The 19,859-nt window shown below is 47.2% G+C and overlaps 1 protein-coding gene across 4 annotated transcripts in view; it reads left to right on the top strand.

The window, feature by feature from the left end:
- The window catches only part of RALGAPA2 (Ral GTPase activating protein catalytic subunit alpha 2), a 95,333-nt gene that overhangs the window by 56,780 nt on the left and 18,694 nt on the right, over positions 1-19,859 (top strand). For all 4 annotated transcript variants that reach the window (XM_038133759.1, XM_038133758.1, XM_038133757.1 and 1 more), the window contains one exon: positions 3,165-3,292. In XM_038133759.1, coding sequence (XP_037989687.1) covers positions 3,165-3,292 — 128 coding nt within the window. The remainder of the gene's footprint in view (positions 1-3,164; positions 3,293-19,859) is intronic.

Below are 19,859 nucleotides of genomic sequence, written 5' to 3'. Positions count from 1 at the left end.
TAGTTTTTGAGCATTTTAGCTTTTAGCTTTTTTTAATGTTCCATCAGGGAAATGAGAATTTAGCGTTAGGAACACGCTTGAGACTTCTCTGGAGCGATGGAGAAAAGCTGTGTCATCTTACATATTAGTCAAAACCACCCGACGGGCAGCCAGAATAAGAGCTAACTGGAAATTTAGTGTTATCCCTACATTTAAAGTACAAACCATTACAATGTAATAAAATTAATCCAGACATTTCCAGGGCAAGTGTGGCTGACCTTTTGTTCACCAGCTACTGACCCCAGGGTGAATGAACGAGCCTTGCAGAGAGAAATGTCTGTTGTTTGGCTTCAGTCCCTGGCATTTAAATTGCATTCCCTAATCAAATGAAAAGGCTGTCCTCTCTATCAGGTTACAGAATCCATGGCAACATTTGGCCTTTTATATCCATAATGTTAGCCTTTTTGTTTGCAGCCAAGTAGAGACACCTGGAGCAATGTTAACATTAACCGCTTTAGCATTAATAGCTTCATTATAGAAGAATTTCTGATCAGATAGCTGTTACTTTTGTTATATTGCTTCAGCTTGTATTGTTTTCATTTTTGATCTCCCTGCTTGGCAACCCGGCAATGATTTGCAAATTTTTTTGTCTTGATTAATTAAGCAATATAATTATCAGGAACTGTGCTGCAGTCTTTGCCCGACAAAGCTTCGGAGGGAAGACAATAGTAAGTCTGTTAGTGTGAATGCATTCCACGCGTCACAGATGCACGAGGATATTGGGAACAATGAGAGGAAAAGCTGCCTGCGAGAGGGGACAAAGCATGCCAGGCAAGCTCCGCACTGCACATACCGCCAGGGACATGCTGCGGGTTCCCTGGGACACAGATGCCTCGTTAGATTGCAGCTCGTCATCAGAGATTAATTCTCAGCCATTTGGTACAATAATTTACCCATTCCCCACTCTTTTAACTAGTGCTGCTTGCTGTAGAGGGGAAGTCTTTGTGCTCAGAAGGTTTATTTAACCTTGCCTACTTTTACTGCGGGCAACAGAAATAATGATTTTGCTGTTGGAAATTGGAACGAAGCAGGTGTTTGCAGTGGGCTGAATATTAATTTTTGCTTCACGGATAACTTGCAGTGACATTTGGAGTGCTCACAGAAGGGGATCTTTCCCTCTATTTTTTTTTTTTTTTCATTGATTCCTGTCAAAGCAGGCTGTTTGTTTGTGGTGGCCACCGAAGCCCTGCTTTCCCGGGCGGGGTGTCGGCTGCCAGACTCGGAGCGGAGCCGAGCGGGGAGCGCGCCCTGCACGTTCCGCTGGCTTTCCCCCCTCCCCTTGTTAGGGCAGGGCCCCCGTGCAGATGGAAGCTGAGGAGATGCAGCTCCAGTGACTTTAATGACCCTTGGCGAGGCCACTGGATGTGCTGGGGAATGAATAATTCCGAGCCCTGCGTGCGCGCGGTCCGGCGGCGCGGCGCTCGGATCGAGGCGGGCTCTGAAGCCCTCGGCTCTGCTGCCGCTCTCCCTGGCCAGGATACACACACCCTGTCCCTGGGTTACATCTGTAAATTCTCTAGTGCGGTGCTGAGAAAGTCTGCCCCGCTCCCCAGCTCCTGGTGAGTGTGAAACCGTGAATGCAAGTGCTGTAAGCAAAGCCTACTTGTCCAAAAAGCCCAGCAGGGAATTTCCCTGCCCCAGTAGCATCTGCTGATCTGACTTTACATATCTGGTATTTGTGTGGTGGTATCACTTTAATACTAGTATGTGCTTAACCTCCTTATCTCTACTTTTGCATTCTTTTCTCTTGCTGTCAATGCTTCTAGACAGTGCATGGGAGAAAAATTTCACTTGAAAACATTACTGCCTAGAGAGGCAAAACTTGATGCTCCATAATGTTGTCATTTTGGTGGCATTGATTTTCCTCTGTCCCCTTCCCTTGCAACTGCCTGGATAGTAATGCCAGCAGTAAATAAAAAAAATTGAAAAGAAGGCAAAACCACTATGGAAACATTCTACACTTTTGCGTTTTATTGGGGGGTGGGTAATTATTTTAAGTAAAGGAATGACAGAATAAGTGTGTACAGGGACAGCTGTCATTTCCAGATGTTACATTAAACCAAAATTTCTTCTGTAATTCATTGCCACTTCTAATTAGAGGAATTCCCTAGATGCAGGGGATTTATATTATTCCCTTTGTCCATTTATTGAATGACTGTCACAGTCACCCACAAGCAGTTGGAGAAGAATAATAGAGGGTATTTATTTATGTGATAAGCCTCTGTACAGATGGAAAAAATCCGTAGCTTAAATATTGATAATTGTTGCTGGCTTCTGTCTAGGGCTTTAGTTGGGGGGTTGTTTTTTTTTTCATTTTGAGTCTCTGAGAGGGAAATTAATTTGAGTACTTGCGAGTACTGAAAGTTGTGCATTTAAACATCAAAATTTTCTGGGTTTGGCAGGCTCAGGTCAGTTTTGTGTTTTGTGTCTGCAGTTCTGGACACGGTTTATTTTTAGAAAGCATCTTTTGTTTGTAGTGTGGTCTTCACCTGCAGAGCCTTAAGTCACCAGAGGACGTCACACAGGGGTTTCCTGTGGGGGTGGCCCTGAAGGAGCAGCATTTGGGCACCTTGACCCACTGGGCTGGGCCCGTTTGTGGCTGTCCCAACCCTGTGTCCTGCCCTTGAGAGAGCCCTTGCTCTGCCATCTCCTCTGCCTTCCGCACACCTCCTTATGTTGGACCAGCTCAAGGCTTTTTTCTCTTCTGTGAAGTCCATGGAAGGAGTTTATAGAGGATTATCTGAAGTAAATAGGTCTTTGCAAAGCCTCCTGCCAATGTTGGAGTCAGCCAGTGAATCAGGGTCTCCTGTTGGGATCCCAGATGGAAAACAGCTCCTAATATTCACTGCCAAAGGCGTATTGATTGCAGATTCATAGATGGCCTCAGTTTCTACGAGTACCAAGCTCGTGCTTAGCCAGCAGAATGTTCTGAGACGTGTGTGTGTGTCTGTGTAGTGTGCTGAGGGCAGTCATGGGAGATTTAAACACTCACCAGTTGGGAGATGAATGTCACACTGCAAGTCTCAGTGTGGAAAACAATGTGGTCACACTGTTTTCGTGGCAAAATGCTGTGCCAGTCTCCTGTGGTGGTTCTGAAGCCTGCTTTTCTGTTTTGGGGTGCCCAGGTGCCGTTTTTCGGTCCGCTCTTTGACGGCGCCATCGTGACCGCGAAGCTGCTGCCCAGCCTGATCTGTGCCACGTGCATCAACGCCAGCAGAGCCGTCAAGTCCCTCATCCCACTCTACCAGAGCTTGTATCCTTTCTCCACGGGGCAAGGCTCCCCTTGGTAGGGTTCTCACTTGGAGCATCATCCTGCAGAGAGGTAGGCCGGGATGAAAATCCTTGCTGTTTGATTTCATTGGCAAAGGTCAGAGCTTTCTTTGCATGCAGCTGGATGTTGTTCACACCCAGCTGCCATCCAGTGTTTTCCAAATTGGAATGGTAACGGCCCTGGAGTCTCTCACCAGCAGCTTCCATCTCTCGCTGCTGGTGGGCTTGGGCTTTGATCTGTGAGAAATGGTAACTCCCAGCTTGCTTTCACTCTGATAGAAGTTGTGGACTGTGGATGTCAGGCTGCTAGCCAGAGCTCAGCCATGCTCTTATCCTATCCAATTAACTTTACTTGGACTCATTGCATCAATAAGACAGATGGGATTTGTCCTCAGATGCAGATGTTTCAGGTCCCAAATTCCAGTTTCTTTCCAGTCACGCCTGTGTTTGGGCATTTTCAGAACCTTTTTTCCACCAGTGGCTGGAAGGTAGCTGGAGGATGTGCTTCTCTGGGACAGGAGTCGTGACACAGACTGTGGTTCTTGGGTGCTACACAGACCCACAGAGTTAGCACTGGTTTGCACCCACGCTGGGGTCTTCTCATAATGCCATCATAGATTTCATAGCTTGTTTTGCTAATCACATCACTTACCTCAGGACAAACACTCACTGCACTTTGCTTTCTCCGGGGAGCTTTTGATTTGAGTATTTTTCTAATCACATGGCTTTGAGAAAGAGTTTGTGAAATGTTTTGATCTTTGAAAGAGCATTGAGGAATTAGTTTAGGATGCACATTTTTAAAACATGGGATATCCTCAAACCACTCGTTAGGGTTTTGTTTTAAAAAACGAAACTAAAATAAATTTTATCCAGTATGCTTTGCAAAAGTAACCAGAAATTAAAAGTAGCATTGTGGTTAAATAGATTTGTGTTAATAACTAATTGTTTTACTCATTGTAAAGCAAATGGTGGTGGTTGTGCAAACTGTCAGGTGAGTCAAAGCTCGCTGTGTTTTCTTGTTATTTGAGAGAAATCTAACAAATTCCTGAAACTGTGCTGTGCAGAATTTAGTTTAAACTGTTTCTCAGTGTTTAATACTAAACTAACAGTGTAGTGAAATGGACACAAGTAGCAGCATCTAAGAAGGAAGCTGTCCCAGCCCCTCACTCCCAGCTGGAGTCCTCCCAGGTTTTGGCATTGAGCGTTTTGTGAGTGAGCAGCACTCACCAGCTGGCCGTGCTCCTGCTGTCCGAGGGGGTGTCCCTGAGGGTCCCTGTGCATCCCTGGGGTGACAGAGCTGCACAGACACTGCGGCATAGGGCACTGCTCTGCACAGGTCTGAGGCAGCATCTGTCCCCACGTTCTTTTCCGCCTTTTTTTGCGTCTGCTTTTGCACCTGTGCTGTCCATAGTGAATCAACTGCCACTTGTCTGTCTGATAAATGAAAGTGGGTTGAGAAACTCCTGAAATGGCACAAAGGGGATGCGGTAGGCAGATCCCTTCGGGGCGATACTGGAGCAGGAGAGAAAGCTATCTGTAGTTCATTCCCTAGATAATGCAGACTCTGAGATACACTGCAGCCAGCAGCTGGAACGTGAGTGTGTAGGTGTGTAAAGGTGATGTTTGGGCCTGTCCATTGCAGCTCCCAAAGGGTGAGTGACTCAGGTCCGGTGTTTGCTGTGCCAGCTGCTGTGAGCAGGACAGGAGGCAAGCAGGCCCAGCAGGGCAAACAGTAAATGGAAGTGCTGTTATCAGACTGGAGATGGAAATAACTCAAAAAAATGTCAGTGAGAGGGAGAAATAGCAAGCAATATCCCTGGCAAAGTGAGGGATGATGTTTGGCACACCCCAGTCATAACTACAGCTGGGATGAGGGCTGCAGGCCGGAGTGAGGCAGAGCTGAGGAGGATCTGCAGCTTCTCTTTGGCACATGGGTCATGTTAAAAGGCAACATCCCTGCTAAGGGTCAGTAGCTGAAGACTTTTGGACTCCGGTGTGGTTAACAAACGAATCAAAGACTTCATCTGGTGTGTTCCATGGGCATGAGGTGCTGCATCCGTGCTGGAGCAGTGGCAGGGTGTGAAGTACCTGCAGGGACTCATCTCTGTTCTGCCCTGGTGGTGCTGGGAAGCCGGGGCAGCATTTTGCCAGCAGTGACAGCTGAAGTCACTTGTTGGAAAGTCTGTAAACTCCGGCTACAGCTGCACTTGTCAGGGGCTGTAAGGGAAGTGTAATCAGCCACAGAGATTAATTTGCATCTCAATTAGGAAAGAGTCAGGAGGAAGCTGTAGGGTCTGTTGCTGGAAGGTTGTGGAAGAAATCTCATCAGGCACAAAAGGCTCCCGACTTGGTGCTCCATCGAGCGGAGGACAATATCTGAGTCTGGTTTCCATGGGGACCGGGACCGCAGAGCCGCGGGAGCATCTCGCTGCCCGCAGCCGCTTGGTCATGATGACACAAATTCCACTGCCGTGCCCAAATGCAGATTTCTGTTGGAAATCTCTTTGAAAATTAGGAAGGTAACTACGGCAGACCACATGAGATTTTTTTTAAATCTCTTTTTTTACGTTTATGCAATGCTTTTGGTTTTAAGGAATTCATTAGGGCAAGAGATTCATTAAAAAACAATTAACTATATTTAAACTTCGGTTTAGAGCCGTTCTGGCTACAGGTTCTTTGTGTCCATCGAAGGGCACATGATGGCACTCCCGGGGGGCTGCATGCACAGCTCAGTTGTCTTTGGAACAGTGCTGTCTCTGCTGCTGCCGCAGTGCTTCCATGGGCGGGGATGATTGTGCATCAGTTTATGTTCCAAATTCCCATTTTATTCCTCCTTGGTGCCATGGAGCAGAGAGGCTGAGTGGCTGCAGCCCCTGCTAATTGGGACTCTTGCCATCCTTGAGTAGCTGCTGAGCATGAGGCAATGTGCCTCCAGCAGCCTCTCCAGGCTGCTTTTTTCAGGCAGTGTCTGACTTTTAATGACTGGGACTTACAGAAATCATAAGTAATAAGATAACTTAAATTTTACAAGAACAAAAAATAATATTTAAGCTTACTACAGTTGTTGTATTGAAAGGAATATATTTATGCAGGTTTTTGAGCACATCCGAGACTCTTTTGTATGTGCTGGGGAAAGGAAGGAACAATTGTCTTGCAAACAATTACTACATGTCATAACTAAGCAAGGGTCTATTCTGTTTCCAGCAATGCAGAATTTTTCAAAAGCTGGTGGGAGTGGGGCTGTAAAAGTGCAGCTCTGAACGCTCTTCCAGCTTGTGTGACACAAGCTGTGTGCTGGGAAGGATTTCTGAACACTTGTGTGATCTGGAGTGCCACGGCACTAAGCTGCAGCAGAGCTCCACTCTGGGAGCTGCTCTTGTCTGAGGATAAATACTGGGGAAAACCAGGGTTTGGATTGAAGTATTACAGGTCTGATTGGCAACTGCTGTCTAAGCTGACAGTTCCTAAGCTCAGGTGCTAGTTAACCTTCAGACATGAAAATGCAGCTAGTTTGGCAGGTATCAGGCCTTTTGGTTGGCCCATAATTCAATCCCAGTCTCCAGAAAGACTCTGAGATTTGGAGATAGTGATGTCTGAGCAAAAAGCTCCTCTTAGAATGGCCAGGGAAATGCAATTCTCACTGCCCAGGTTATTTTTCCAAATGGAGCCATTTCTTTTCTTCTTGGATTGAACTGGTTTAATTTAAAAATTGTTTCAGTGTTATTTTGAGTATCTTACCACTTTGGGTTATTTCCTCCACCGTTTCAGATAATTCTTGTACTCTCAGTCCTTCCTGACGGGGATGCTAAGTGAATTTAGAGAAAAGTAGGAAGTACCCCAACATGTCTGAAACGTTACCTCAGCTTTGAGGAGCTCTTTGTAATCTGCCTTTGGGGAGGGTGGAATGTGTCCTGTGTGCCAGCACCAGTGGGCTTCTTCCCTGTGTTTTTCAGTGACTTCTGGTATTCTTCAAGTTACGTTCTTGGCAATTCACGCTATTACATGTACTTCCTGTGAATGGGTAAATAGGGAGTTAGTTCTTGTTGGGGTTTATTAACTCACTGATTAAAATTATAAAATTATCTCTGTGCACAATCTCGCTTTTGGGATGAGTTGTTTGTGCTTATGGGCAGCAGAGGGGTTTGATCTCATGCTGCCTGTTGACTCCTGCACTCTGCTGTGACATCAGGCTCTGGAGGTGTCTGTGCATTGGAGCAAGCACAAACCAGCACGGTGGGGCTGAGGGTTCCCTATGTAATATCTGAGCACTGGATGTCACCGTTTCCTAGCTCACAGTTTGCCCTCCTTTTTGTGGACCTGAGGAAAACACAGCCCTCACCCTGGAGGAGTAATTTGATACATGAGTAACTCTCTCACTGTCTTCTCTACTGTAATGGCAGTGGTGTGCCTGCTGACCTGTGCCAGCCAGCAGCTCACTGGGGTAAAGCCAAAACTCCATCTAAACACATAACAAAAAAGACATCCATAACTTCAATTCATTACAACTCATCCAGATATTGACATACTAATATATCCTAGATGTGTTAATATCTGGAACCAAGAAGATTAAGCCAAGAACATCAGCTTCAAATTCTGAATTAAATCCCTTTCTTGGCTTAAGCCAATTTCTGATTAACCTAATAGAGAGTGCCCAATCTGCTTACCTGCTTTATCTGTGAAATAAAGGTATTTGCTATGATGGACTTAATTGTGTGAATGGCTGTCAGATGTTCTGGAGGCTCGTGTGGTGTCAGACACGTTTTGTGTCCCTCTCAGTGTGTGTTTTGTGGCACTGGCATTTGGAGCTCTGCTGTGGGTACAAGGCAGTGTTTGATCCTGCCGGGGAAATGAGATGGAAAGCCTGTTATTCCTTTCAGAGAGGGTTCACAGTTTGTCCCCTTTATTTCATCCCAAGAAGTGGTGCCCTCCAGCTATATCGATGCTGATAGAAATGGCTATGAAATTCTAAAGCATGTGTCACAGGCGCTGTGACAATTTATGTGACATGGCACCTGACGGTTTTCTGCCGAGCGGCCGGCCCTGGCTGGCACGAGTGCCTGTCAGTGGCCAGCGTCTGTGGGGAGCAGCAGGTCCCGCTCAGCGCCCTTGGCCAGGGGTGCCCAGGCCCGAGGGGGGCCGGGGCTACGCGGGCGGGCGCTGGCAGCTCTGCCCTTCATCCTGCGCGGCCCCTGCCGCAGCCGATCAATGGCCAGGCTGGCTGTCTCCTCTGCCTTCCCTCCTCACAGCCAGAACCTTCTCCAGGCAGCGATCGATGCCTCTAATCTGCTCCAGCCTGTAATAAGTCATGCGAGGCAAAGCTTTTAGGTGGCATTACATGGGATTGTGGAGGCGGCTCCTCAGCTCTCATTCATAGAGCTCTTCATGGACTCGCAGAGAATCCACTGCGTCCCGTCGGTGCATATCTAAAGAGTATGAAATGCTTCTGCAGGTCTAAACTCCACATGCTGCTGCACTGTGCAGACACAATGGGCTCACATTTCTCTATTTTCTCTTTCATGTCCGTTCCTGAACCTGCTGGCGGGCCCTTGTTAGGCACACAGCTTGTACCGGCACTGCTGGGGTAGCAGGGAGCAGCCAGGGGGGCTGCACGGCAGCAGTGCAGTTTATTTTATCACTATAACACGAGGCACCACTATCCTCCCCCACGGCTGAGAGCTGCCAAGTTTGCTGAGGGTTGTTGAGAAAGTGTCAGGCTGATTGTGACACGGGGTTTCTGTGCTCTTCAGTAGCACTAAATAAACCCCAGCAGTAGTAGAGGCTCTTCTTTGCTGGCTGATGTAATGGAGAGTTCCAAAGAGAAACCTGGAGTTAAGTGACATCGAGAATATAATGTTTTTTTTTGTAAATGAAGCGAGTTCACTGTGTCAGGGGGAAAAACCCAACAAAACAAACTCAGCCTTGGATTTTTAAATGACATGTGTACTAGTATGTGTGTACTCCTTGCAAACAAGGGTCCTAAACCACACAGCCACAACTCTTTAAGCCCTGCAGAGACTGGGAAGTTCTGATCTTGCTGGAAATGGTGAGGTTTGGGTGGTGTAGTTGTGCCGTGCCAAGGCCCTTCCCAGGAGCCCGGGATGGGGGATGCCTTGCAGGGGCACGCAATGCGGTACAGGGCTTTGTTTATGAGCAGCAAATATCCCTTTCCCGACAAGGTGCGGAGTACACAGAGGTGCAAACACCTGTCCCACGGTGTTTTCTCCTGGCTTACACAAAGAGCCTCCAATTTGTGTTTCGCGAGAGGCGCTTGCTCACTCTTTGGTTCTTTGACAGAAGCTAAATTGGTATATTTGGGTTACTAACAAGTACTTCATCCCATCTTGTGGTGCCTCATGCCGGTTTGCAAGGGGCTCACATTCTGCGTCTTTCCAAAGCAATTTTTACCGTTTCCCCCCCCCCAGTTAACTTCGAAGCGCTGTGGTCGCCAAAGCTCCATTGTGTCTTTCACAAACTTCACCGTGAATTCCCGCTCGGGTTTTATCGCAGGCGGCTCGGTGAACCGCAGGGCGAGCCGCGTTCCTGCGGCTGTGCTGCCAGCGAGGGCCGCTGCCGCTGCCGGAGCGGGCGGCGGGGGCGCAGGCCGAGCCCTCGCCCGGCTCCCGCGGGCCCCGGGGTCGCTCCCCCGGGCGCGGGGCTTTGTGCGGCCCGGCCGGCTCATTAGCATGCGGGCCGGGCGAGCGGGGCTCTGCTGGCTTACCAGCTGTTCCTGCTGCTCCCGACAATGTCCGGCGGGCCGGGCTGGCCGCGCTGCGCGGCCGCCGCTGCGCTCCAACAGCCTTTCCGCTGGGGATGCCCACGTGGCACCGCAGCGCCGGCCGGCCTCGCATGGCATATGGTGTCTGGATTCATACAAGATGCAAAACTATTCTGCCGCTAATGCACAATGACTCATAGCATTGCTAATTTTTCCAACAAAAGCCCACTTCCACACCCACACTTTTAACCCCTCAGGCTAAAAAGCCTCTTCTTTAGTTTCAAAGCCATGGAAATGTAAGGAGGTGGCTTCTGGATCAATATCTGAAACCCTATATTTATTTAAAGCATATGCACGCTCTAACGCGTATTTTAAATTTCAGTGAAAGCCGGTTTGCACATTGCCACTATAACGTGCGGCAGGTTTTTTTTTGTTCCAAAGTGGATTTGTTGTCAAATGCTGGGATTTTCAGATTTTTCAGTAGTTATTAAAAAAATAATCTGAAGTCGCCACCATAGATAATAAAAGGTTATTTTCATTTAAGAGGAGGAATCTGAGCATTGTAGCCAGTGGATCTACAAGGATTATGTATTCCAGCACAAGTTCCCGAGCCGCTAGGTGTAAGCAGTTTGTAGCATTTGGGGATCTTTGCTATTTACTGGCTCTTCAGGGACAATAATAATGCACTTTCCAACTAGAGGGAGCTGCTGGTATCCCTGATGCTGATTCTTAACCTCCCAGTCTAATTCCTTTGTGCGGAACGTATGGAGATCGTTCCGATGTTTTAATAAAATCAAGTTAAATTACCCTGAGTCATTTAGATTAAAAGGACGCGTCTCAGTTCTTGCAGTGCAATCATCAAATTAAACTGCGAAATTCGGGGAACGCTGAAGCAGATCCTCGTTGCTTTTTGTGGAATTATATAGGTCATGAAAAGGCTGGCGCGGAGCGCTCCGAGACAAAAAGCGTGCGGGAGGCAGGAGTGCGGGGCAGCGGCGGCGGCGCTGCGGGAAGCGCCTGCTCCCGCTCCCTCCGGCGGAACAAAGGAACAAAGGGACCTGTGGCCAGGCACCGAGGTGGCCGAGCTTGGTGCTCAGGCTCCCCAGGAGCCACTTGTTACGGGGTCCCCTGCGGGCAGCGCTGCAGCAGGTGAAGGCTCCTGCCGGCAGGGATTTAGGAAGAATCTTTCCTAGGGAATGGTTTGAAAACTCCATGGCGGCCTGCGGTGGGTCTGGTGGGATGCACTGTGTCCTAGCCAGGGCCAAAGCCCAGGTGCTGGCCTTGGAAAGGCAGTTTCCATCCAGCAGGGCTGTTCCCTTGTCCCAGAAACAGTGGTGGGAAGGCTCAAAGGCTGCAGGAGAGCAGATCTATATGTGGGCATTTCCGTGGGTACTTCCCAGCGCTCCAGGGACTGCTGGTAACACAAACATGCAATCGCCAGTACAGGTTTATGTCATTTTTCAAACTTCTCTTTTTCTCTTTTGAAGAGACTCTGACTTCAGTGTGTGGTTCTCATGAGCCATGCATGCTGAAATTGCTTAATGAAAAGTTAAGGACTAACTTTCTAAACAGGAAAAACGGCTTTTTAGGCTTAGATTTGTATTTTCTTTATGACTTTGTTTCTCTGTTATTGAAAATGAGTGGCTGAGTTGAGTGCTGGCCATGCTTTGAGGAGGCAAGACAGACCTGACTCCCCTCCAGCCTGACTGGCTCTGTGCAGCTGATACCAAAAGGAGGAAGGCATAAAAATTTCTGTGCCTGCTATATAAAAGATACTTTGATGGGCAGCACCATAATCCTACATCGTCCTTTAGAGAGGGAAGGCTTCCCCTCCACCTGGATTTGAAAAGCTTTGACAGCCATCCTGTTACTGGGGACATGAACATGGTGGCATCAAGTGAGAGGAATAGGAGAAAGCTACTTTTTGTAGCAGTTTTTCTGGCTGGCATATTCAATTTATGGGTTTTTTTCCTCAGCATCATAATTCTGTGTGTATTTCCCAGTGCTTTGAACTGTCAGGTTCTAGTGTATAAACAGGAGTAGATGGCTTTTGATGATTTCTTAAACCTAATATTTAGTAACAATCTAGTGCATGTACAGTATTTCCTGTTAAACAAAGTCTCAGGTAATTTTCTGGGTTTTAGTACTTCTCTGAATTGGCCTGGGTCACTTTTTTGGAGAACTGTATCTGTAACTTGTTGGATTTGTGGCACCTCTTTGGGGTCATCCACCTGGCTGATTTTTACCTGTGAGACAGTGTGGATTATCTGTCACCTTGCTGGCCTATGGTTTGTGGCTTCCTGAAGTAACACAGGCCTTCCCCTGCTCACCTTCCAGCTGGGAACCCCTGAAGGGTTGTTTGAGGAGCAGTTATTTCTCTGAAATCTTAGTGTCACCTGTTTAACAAACTTGGGCTTAGCTCAGCGTCTCAGTCCTGCAAAGCTTCAACACCAAAAATGTGCCGTGACAGTGAATCCATGGCAGCTTAGGGAGAGAGCTCAAGCTCCCAGGCCCTTTGCTTTTCTGTATTTCTGAAAGCTCTTCCCTGAACTTGTGCCATCCCTGTGACCCTGACTGGCTTCTTGGTGTTGAAAAGGGGCTTGTGAGGACTGTGCTTGCCAGACTGGCACCCTTCAGGCAGTGCAGGCAGGATCACAGAGGCCCAGAGCACTTTGGAGAGCAAGCCCTGTGGCTGATGCTCAGACAGTCCCCAGATCATAAGTGAACAGGGCTCTGCACTTTGGATTTCTGGCCCACCACCTTCCTCTCCCTACTGCCAGCCTCTCTCAAAGCTGGGAAGTGTGAGGCTCTGAAAACACCTTTTTTCACAGGCAGCTCTGGTGGTAAGAAATGGAAGATTTTTCTGTCCTTAACTGTTGAGTACAAGTCTGTATTATCTGAAGGTTTCAAGCAGTAGGAATAGCAGTTACACCCACATGTACCAGGCTGAGTAATCGAGGGAGAGCACAACCCTCATCGTTAACTCCCCGAGCCTGGCAGCAGAGAAGGATTGTTCCAGTCCAGGAGAACTGTTTGAATTCAGAAACCTTTCCTTTCTAGGCTTTTGCAGAACCTGTTGGGTTTTGTGCTCCCATGTTTTATGACTTGTTGCCATGATAATTCAGCTCATCTTACAGGTTTCTCTAATTGTGATTGATGTGTAATCATTCATTTTATTGAACCTCATTAAGGTCTGTGAACCTCTGTCCCAACTTGCAGTAATTAGAGCCCAGATAGCCATTCCATCTGTTCCCAAGCACTGGTTAATTAATGAACTTTTAACGTGTTCTTTGCCTTGTAAAAGCCCTCAGTATTCTCAAGTTGCTGAATAGGATTTGCATGCCAGCATTTCCGTTTGTTTCAAATGCCACAGCAACGTGCAGTTTGGAATCCCAAAAGTCAACACACAAAGTCCCAGGATCTCGGAAAGCAAAGTGGAGAGATTTTACTTTCTGTTCCCACTTTGTGCATCAATTACAGTATCTGTGAAACTGCAGTTTGCAAACAAATGCCTCACAGGGTCTCCAGTGTTCTTTACTGCCCAAACCAACGGGTTTGAATCTTCTGTTGTATTGCTAAAGAGAATACACAGACATCAGTAAAGCAAATGTTTCATTTTTCATGGTAGTACTTACTGGAAGAACATTAGAAACATGATACCTACATTTTCCTGCCCTCATATTTCATCCTTTTGTTACATTTTGAGCATCAGACCCGAGACAGCTTTGCTAGTTTTATGTAGCATTCATTACAAGGAGATATTTAGGGTGGAGCAGAATCCACCACTGCTGCTGGAGTCGTCAGAGAGACTGCTGTGGTCCAGGACTGGGAGAAATCAGCAGGACCCAAGCTTCTGAGAGTTTCTCTGCTTCCCCTCTGTGCATTCTGACTGTGCAGTAACATGCTGAATCAGTGATCTGTGTGCAGAGAATAAATCATTGCATTTTTAAAAAATTCATTCGATTTCTGTTTGCTGAGCAGACAGGAGAGGCAGCATTTCCAGTGGCAGGAGTTTAAAGAAAATGTTGGGGTTTCTGTGCATTGTTGCATTTGTGATCTGCTGCTGGTTTTTACACACAGGATGGTGGCGTAGGGCTGGAGCTGTGCTCTGCCTCACTTGGATTGATCTGTGTTTACCTTCAATATTCAGGACAAGAATTAAGTCATACTACTCAACTCCCTCAAAATCCCTTTCAGCATCCAAAGGCCAACCATCTGTCTGGTCCAGCCATTCTTTCCTCCCCCAGTATGTGTTTTAGCCAGTGCTTTGAGCAAGGCTGTATCCTGAAGAAGCAAAATATGAAGGGAAATAAAGGTCTTGGGCCTCGGGCCATGTTTAGCAATGCAAACCCTGTAAATTGCAGATAATTTTTGTGAAACAAGTGCAGAGAGCCCCTGGTCCTGTGGTACTTCAGCATGCTGGTCTGTGGCACGGTGGGTGTCCAAGGCACAGGCAGGCTTCTCTGTGGAGAGGTTTCCAGAACAGCTACTTTTAATTCCTTTTCCAATATTTCTGTGTGCCAGTTCGTCATCTCACCACTGATCCCACGTTTCAAACAGTCTGCTTGGCAAATCCATGTGTGCTTCCCTGCTCCTTTTCAGGACTGAAGTGTTTTAAGTTACTGGCAGATCTGCAAGAAAAATGGCTTCCTTTCTCAAGCATTTTGGGAAGTGCAGGTGTTTTGTCTGGGAATAAGCTGGCTTGTGTGCAGTGTCAGGTGTGTGGGGCTCAGTCATGGTGCCGCCTCTTCTCCATTGCTGATGTTCTGCAAGTCCAAGGCTGGGATCTTGTTGAAGTTCTTCCAACATGTTGTTCCTCTGGCTGAGATTTAGTTAGAAACAAATCCATTCAGCATGTGCATTTACTAAGGTGTGTTTGTGAATCATACCACTCATTACAGCTGATATTTAGGGGGTGCACTTCTGTTTACGTGAAGAAAACTGAGATGTTCTTCCTGGGCAGTCCTCTCCTGCTCTCCACAAGCATTGGCACTCTGTTTAACACATTTTCAGATGAAAAAATGTGCAGACAATCTTGGTGAGGTTTGAGCAGCAAACAGGGCATCCGGGTGAAGGAATGATGAGAGGAGGGACCTCTTGCCTCTCTCTGGTTGGATTCTGCTGTTGCCTGTGCTCTGGTTTTCTGGACGTTGACTTCTCGGGGCTGATGGATGTGAGTCCTGCTGCAAGGACACCTACAGGCACAAATCTCTGCTTTAATGCAACAGCATGAGTTTAGATGCTGCATACGTATTTTAGCAATATTTTCTTTTAAATCTGTAAGCAGAGGTCACATTCCACCTTTAGTTAGCTAAATTGAAGTGCTAATTAAGGGAATTACACTTAAGGTTGTTCTCCGTCAGGTAACTGATTTTATACAATAGCCCTTTACATTAAGATTTTAATATTACCTGCATTTTGTTCAATACTGACTTATTTTTATTTTTAGATTAAAATATTTTAGCAGCCTTTCTGTAGGTTGCCTGTAAAATGTTTGATGTTATTTGGGTTTATTAAGGGAGATAAGAGGGATGTTGTTCTATCAGCTGTTAAATATTATTGCATGTTAATCCATATTTTAAAAGTTCAAAGTCTGTGCTAGCTCGTGTTTCTCTGTTCTTGTTGCTGTATGGAGCATTCCCATTTGTGTGAAAAATAGAATTCAGCTCAGGCTATGCATAGATTGTCAGAAAGATTAAAGTGTGCATCGCGCAATTTTTCCTCTTTCAGAAAGGGGCCTTTGATGTGCTAATGTTCACTTTTCTCTCTTTTCATGGCGAAGTGCTGGGCATTGTTTCGGGCTGCAGAGCAGTGTCTGCTTCAGAGAGGCAGATTCTAACGCCCCAGAGCCGAACCTTGCGCAAGGTAGCAGCGATACCGCTGGCATTGTCCAGGGGATCAGATAGCAGTGTGCCTGCACAGATAAACACCAGGGCAGGCAGCAAGGAGAGGTGTTGCCAAAAAAGCCAAATATTTAATATCCAATATCCCACTTCTGTGTGCCAGTGTTCCTGCTGTTACACCGAGTCACACGCCGCAAGCCCAAACTGGAAAGCTTGGCAGTGCAAGAGGCGCTCACTGTAGGCTCTGAAATCACACCCAAAGACAAGGCTGTCATGTATTTCCAAAGTTATTTGGCAAGTGAAATTATTTGTATGGGCTCATCTTGGGTTGCAGTAGGCATTTTCCAGCTAATGGATAAAAATCTGCAGGCTGCTCACGGGACCAGCTTGAGCTGATGTAGCAGGGGCCTGATGTGAGTGGTGACAGTCATAGTGGCAAAGGTGTGTGGAGAATGAGCAGCTATGAACAGCCTTTCTTATGCCAAAAGACACCAATTCTCCTTTTGTAATTGACTGGGAAGAAATGATTTCCTGAGTTCCTCAGAATGTAAGTATGGGAAGAGACAGTGTGTAACTGGGCAGGAGCGAGTGGAGCGCTGGTTGTGTCCCGCAAAAGACGGATTAGATGGTATTTGAATGATAAAAGCCTTTCCTTTCAAACTGGATGAAATTTGAGACAGTAAGTTAAACAAAACCTGGAATAAAACTTGAATACAGGAAAACCTGACAGCAGCATGCAGTGTTCCTGCTGTGTAGCTTCTTCCCCGGGTCGCTGTCCCCGCATATCCCCCCTTCTCCTCTTCCACCAACTTTGATGCTTGATTAAAAATTCATCCTGTGCTCCGTGCCTTCTCTCTGGGATCCTCACAATCTCCTTTTATACCCGACATGACTCAGCAGTTAAGGATGTCAAAGAACTTCAGAAGTTTAGCTTAAAGGGCACTGGCTGGAAAGCAGCAGTGAGAACACTGAGGAAGTGATGTGCTTCAGCGGAAGCTTCCCAGGTTTGTGCTCAGGCTGGGTCTGCGGGGAGGCTGTGCCACCTGGGCACCAGGACGGAGCTGCTGGGCACACACGCTCCCTGGGGGCCCTTTCTGTGATGTGTGGAGCTGCAGACGGTGCTTGGAGGCACGTGCCGGGGAAGGGTCGGCCTGTGCCGTGATTTGTGGTCCCCTCACAAAGGAGCGTCTCTGTGCTGGCTGCAGAATGAGACGTGTCAGAAGGGCCTGGCAGGAAGCAGATGGAAGGGGCTGTGCAGAGCAGAGTGGCTGTCGCCGGGGGCTCCGGGGCAGGTTTTTGGTAGCCTTGGAAAAAATGACTGGAGCGGCTCACATGTCACCAGTTGCCATCCACCTCTCCTGCCTGCACTGGCTTGCAGGGACCGGTGACTTTCCTGCAGGATTCCCCCCCCTCCCATCACAGCTGTCTGTGCAGCAGCACTGGCTTGCTCATTTGCCATCTCAAATCAGATTAATTGTCCATTTTAACAAAGTGCTGCCGCTCTGCGAGTCGGCCGTAATCTCATCGGGGTGGAAGTGGGTGCTCCATAACCCAGACACCTCGGGGATACAGGAGTGCACAGCCCCAGTGCTTGCACAGCACAGCTGCCCACTGATGCTCTTCCCTGGTGTATCTGTGTGACCCCCGACCTTGTGAGCACCTGGGGGTCTCATACGGGCACAGGCCATTGCACCTTCCACTTGGTGACTTGGTGACGTGCAGCTTCCTGGGCCCAGCCCCAGCTTGCTCTGCTCCTGCACTGCTCTTCAGTGGCTTTTAACCTGAACACAGAGAATGCCCCCAGCCGGGAAGGGCTCCAGCAGCACCTCAGTTTTTCTTTGAGACTACCTTGTGTTTTGTCACTTCTTGTTTCTGCCATATTTATTCCAATAGGCAGGAGTTTTCCTTTTGCACTGTTCTGGGGTTCAGCACTTCCATTCCCCTTCCCCTGTGTGTTAATACCTGTATACAATGTGTACCTGTATACCATAGTCTGTTTTCTGGTCTCATTCTCACTTCTTTTCAGCAGAGCTGGTTTGAACCTGGCCAGTCCTGGGTGCTAAAGCAGGCTGTCAGCTCAGGTGTGCAGCCAGCCAAGCAGCCCTCCCCACTGCCCTTTCTCCACTTCCACCACCATTTCTCTTGTGCCTTGATTTGGAACTTGATTGTTTAATAGTGTATTGGACCGCTCACTCAGGAACTTATCCTGTAATTAACTGTACTGATAAGACTTCATGGCCATCCTGAGTTACTAGAAACTTACAGGAAAATTATTTCAGAAACAGTAGAATTAGAGGAAGTTAACAGCAGTGAAACCAATGCATTGACTTACCTTTTTGTGGAGGATTCACTGATACTTTCAGTTTTGCTCCCTCTCCACTCACACATCCCACCTTGTAAGTTTAAAAGATGCAGATTTTATAAACATGCACCAGAATTTTAATTTACTCCTCTGGGAAAATGGGGAGCCATCACAGCATACACACTGGCTGAGCTGTGCTGTGGAAGCGGAATCCAGTTTTCCTACTGGGAGGTCACTTTCAGGGGAAAAAAATGTTATTTTAAATGCTGACTTTATCATCTGCTCTTGGGGATGCTGTTTGGCCAAGGCAGCCGGCAGTGAGTGCGTGCTGCTCTACCTGTTGTGGGCTGTCTGTTGAAAGGCTATGTTCATTTAATGGATTTTAAGCAACATTATTCAAAGATCAACAGAAGGCATTCTGTGTTATATGAATAAAAGATTTCCCCGTGCTCCTTGTTAACCCTACAATGACAGTCAGTGTCATTGAAGTGCAGCCACCTGGCAGGGTGCACTGGCCTCAGCTGCTGCAGGGCCCGGCTGGAGGCAGTGCCAGGTGTTGCTGTGTGATGCCAGCCACTGGTCAGCATGGCCAGGGTGGCCAGAGGAACCTGCTGGGGGGCACAAGTACAGCAGGGAAAGGACACTGAGAAATGGAGCCCTTGCTGAGCTCTTGTGGCCTCTGGTGCTCAGTCAGACCTGGGAGGTGTTTCTGTACCACCCACAGCCCCGTGCCCTGGGCAGCCCACGCTCAGTCCCTGCTTTGGGATATCCACAAATGTGTCAGGTGATAATTTTAAACCTCTGTCCTCCTTATATTGGTTTTAGTTTAAAGCTGGGAATTCCCCGCTGGTTTCTTGCTTGGCTTTCTCTAATTTGTTCTTCCTTCCTACCCTCTAACATCGAGCAATTTCCCAGCTTGTCTCACCACAGCAACAAGTCTGTTTCGTGTTAAGCATCTTGCAAATGGTGTCACTCATAATGGATGTGATAATAAGCCCCAGTTACTTGTCTCTGATTGTAATAAATGTAATATATAGACCTATAATAGACCTGAAACTGAGCCATTTAGTGTTAGACCCAGAAATAATGAAAAGATCTGTAATAAACTAGAAGGGGCAAAATTACTTTGTGTAATTGTATTTTGTTCTGCTTGTAGCTGCCAGATCATCATACTCTTATCAAACTGACAGGGTTTGGTAACATTTAGGAGGTGATAAAATATATTTGTACATTGAAAAGACTTGTTCCTTAATGAGTGAGCTTTGACAGTCCATCAGTTATATCCAAGGCACAGAGGTGCCCCTTTCTGAGATGTCGTTCCACTGGCTGTGATTCAGTTAAAACTAAATTAATTGAGCTTCTTTTAGCAACAAATTCATTTGGCATGTGCATTTATATTCCATATAATTCCAAGAATCCCTCTATCTGTGTGCTGCTCAGCAGCAGCTCAGTGAGGCTGGTCTCCTGAGCACACAAAGCCACCTTAGTGTCACTGCAGTTGTTCCACGGGGGTGGGAATCACACCCCATGAATGGCAGTGCAAATAATTTTGTTTTAGACTGTGTGTAAACAATTTTGTGTCATATCCTTATTTAGAAAGAGTCTAGCATTATGTCCCCTTCCCTGGCAATTAATGTTCAAAGCTGAGAATTGCAGAGGCTGGCACCTTCAGGTTCTGAATGGTTTGGAG

This window comes from Motacilla alba, chromosome 3 (assembly GCF_015832195.1).
Source record: "Motacilla alba alba isolate MOTALB_02 chromosome 3, Motacilla_alba_V1.0_pri, whole genome shotgun sequence".
Classification (NCBI taxonomy): domain Eukaryota; kingdom Metazoa; phylum Chordata; class Aves; order Passeriformes; family Motacillidae; genus Motacilla; species Motacilla alba.
The sequence above is the reverse complement of the archived record's forward strand: the minus strand, read 5'-3'. Positions and strand labels throughout refer to the sequence as shown.